This window comes from Phyllobates terribilis, unplaced genomic scaffold (assembly GCF_046119375.1).
Source record: "Phyllobates terribilis strain yellow unplaced genomic scaffold, ASM4611937v1 Scaffold_7__3_contigs__length_470593459, whole genome shotgun sequence".
NCBI classification, from domain to species: Eukaryota; Metazoa; Chordata; class Amphibia; order Anura; family Dendrobatidae; genus Phyllobates; species Phyllobates terribilis.
In genome coordinates, this window is record NW_027362767.1 from 188,864,254 (window position 1) to 188,867,397 (window position 3,144).

At 41.2% G+C, this 3,144-nt stretch overlaps 1 protein-coding gene across 1 annotated transcript; it reads right to left on the reverse strand.

Moving 5' to 3' along the window:
• Positions 1-1,096: 1,096 nt before the first annotated feature.
• On the reverse strand, positions 1,097-1,788 carry RAB9B (RAB9B, member RAS oncogene family). The gene has a single exon (XM_073639612.1). It carries the CDS (start codon positions 1,752-1,754, stop codon positions 1,119-1,121), a length of 636 nt encoding a protein of 211 aa, XP_073495713.1. The 5' UTR covers positions 1,755-1,788; the 3' UTR covers positions 1,097-1,118.
• Between the last annotated feature and the right edge of the window lie 1,356 nt (positions 1,789-3,144).

Below are 3,144 nucleotides of genomic sequence, written 5' to 3' on the forward strand. Positions count from 1 at the left end.
AACCACAATGAAGAAACCATTCTGCCCTAAAAGAGAACATTTTCCAGATAAGTCATCAATATTTAAGTCCTGGACAACCCCTTTAATGACACCTCAGAATCTAAATCCAGGATGCGCAAATAGTGACGAAGGCCAGACGTGAGCAAATTGATCAGAATTCCAAGTATATTTATTATTGTTAAATATTAATTACATATATTCATTTTTCTTAATTATTGTTAAATATTAATTATGGATATTCATTTTATTCTTAATTCTGAGTTCTGTACATAAGATTGCATCAACCATCGTTTCTATCTGACATGCGCTGTTTGTGTATTTTTGGTTCAGCACCATAATTAGAAGAACAGGTGCCATATAACCGGCTATAAAAGCCCATGTGGCAGAATAGGGGGTCTCGTGCCATTCCACAGGACACAGGATGAGGGTCCGTGTGTAAACCAGCAGCTGACGTAGGCCCAGGAAACACGTTCTTTACCCGGACACACGTGCTGGATCCAAGGGAAAGATGGGTGAATCTCAACAATTAAGCTAATTATGGACAAATGGACAATCACTCTGTAACTATCTAATTATTGTATGTACCTGCTGCAATCTGATTCTTTTTAATGGACAATCCAAGAATAAATCAATACATTTTTTATAAGAAAATCGTGATATTGATACCTTGCGAAGTCCTCGATAGAGAAAAATAATACAGAAAGAAGTATTATTTAACAATTATGGGGCATTTAATATTTTTCAATAGAGTTTTCTTATTATAAAAAAACACCTTTCCCTTTTATAATATGCAATAAATAATTATCTATAGTTACTTAAGTGCCATTAGCTACAAGAAATGACAAAGATATTAGTAAGTTTTGTAGACTATCTATGCCCCTTACTACATGAGACATATGATGTGCTCAGCGCCCCGGTTTAGACTTGGATGTGCACTGCCTCTGAATCCGTACAATAAGAGTATATATATTCATTCTTTGTCGCACCAATAGACCCAGCGCTGATTTGCACGCCTCAGAACACCACGGCTTCTGAAAACCTCTGATGTTACGTCTGACACGTTCCGCTAACTTCCCAGCAGCACTTTCTGTTCGTATGCTTTCGGCTCATGCTTTTTTTCAGCAGCACATTGACTTTGAGCGGTCGCTGTTGTGAAGATCTACAGTATGACCGAACACTGAATGGTCCATGTTGTCCTCCATGGCTAGGACCTGCCTTACTGCTTCTTCAAATGCACCAGCAACATTTGTATCATCCTTGGCACTTGTTTCTAGATATGGGTAGCCCCCATTTTCAACACACCAGACTTGTGCCTCGGCTGCGCTAACTTCTCTATTATTCTTATCAACTTTATTGCCTAAAACAATGAAAGGAAAATGTTCAGGTTCTTTAACATCCGCATAAAATATGAATTCCTTTCTCCAGCCGCTCAGATTATGGAAACTCTGTCTGTCATCCACGCTAAATGTCAGGAGACAGCAATCGGCTCCTCGGTAGAAGGGAGTGCGAAGACTCTTAAAGCGTTCCTGACCAGCAGTGTCCCAAATCTGTAGAGTAACCAACCTGCCATCAACGTCAAGGTCCCGGTTAAGAAACTCAACGCCTATGGTGTGAAATGCTTGAGAGTCAAACTTGTTTGTTACATATCGATTCATAATGGAACTTTTTCCAACGCCACCATCCCCCAATAGTATGACTTTGAGCAGTAAAGACTTTCCACTCATTGCAGATGAATTTGAAGAAGTCTTACACATCAATGAAAAATGTTGTCAAGATCATCCTCACGGGATCCTAAAATAGAGAGAAAACATCTACAATCAAAAAGTTTATAATGTAACTCAGATTATAGTGTACGCTATAAAAACAGAATCCGTGAAACTAACGTAACCACTGCTGCTTATTTAGGGAACTTAAAAGGGTTGTCCACTTGTCAGACAACTCTGTCGCACTTAGTATGTTTGCCCAATGTAAAATAATAACACCTATACTCACCTCCGTGCTGCCGCTGCTCTAGAGGTGTCAGCACTCGCTCTCCCGGGGCTCGCGGCACATTATGTTACGCAATCCCTGAGGCCAATCAGCGTTCCCTTCATTCTCCCCTCCTTCAGACGAATCATACATCCAGAAGAAGTGAGCGGCCAGCCACTGCTCTGACTTCCTCTTGATGTCTGATGCGTCCGAAGGAGGAGAGAATGAAGGGAACGCTGATTGGCCTCAGGGATTGCGTAACATAATGTGCCGCGAGCCTCGGGAGAGCGAGTGCCGACACCGCTGGAACGGCGCTGGCACCGGCGGTAGGTTTAAGTATTTATATTTCACTCCGGCAAACATGCTGAATGGGATGGGGTTATCCGAATAGTGGAGGACAACCCTTCTATTGATCCAACAGATGTAAAGCCCACATATACACTTCTAAATTCTTACGTATGGAACCTGAGTGAGCTTCATCAGCATACTTACAAGATAAGTTAAATGGCTTTTTTCTACATAATAGTGTGACCTATTCCAGGTATATTTAAAGGGGAAGAGGTGACATAACAAACAAAAGACTTGTGTAGTTATTGTTCATATGTTCATTATTCTAAGCAGTTTTTAAAGTGATTTCTCAGGCAAATTTCCCTTAGAATCCACCTGAAAGAGACGGTGTGTGCACATACCCTAAAGGGAATCTGGAAGCAAGATTCTGCTGTGCTATCTGACAGCGATTACCGATTGATGCAGGGACAGAGACCCTGATTACAGAGTTGTGTCATATAGCTTACTGGGTGCAGCAGTTATAATGGCGTCACAGTTTTCTCTGCTGCAGATTTAGCAGAATTCAGTTGTTGAGCTGTGTATAACCAGCACACACCACAGCTCTCTGTGTACAACGTATAGTGACAGAGAGCAGCCAATCAGTGCTGGGGAGAGGCTGGACCAGGAGGCACGAGGACAGGTGTCCGGCAGTGATAATCACAGTAAGGGACACAACACTACAATACATATATACTGTATACAGTCCTCACAGTCCGGTGATATATAATATAATACATATATACTGTATACAGTCCTCACAGCCCGGTGATATGTAATATAATACATATATACTGTATACAGTCCTCACAGCCCGGTGATATATAATATAATACATATATACTGTATACA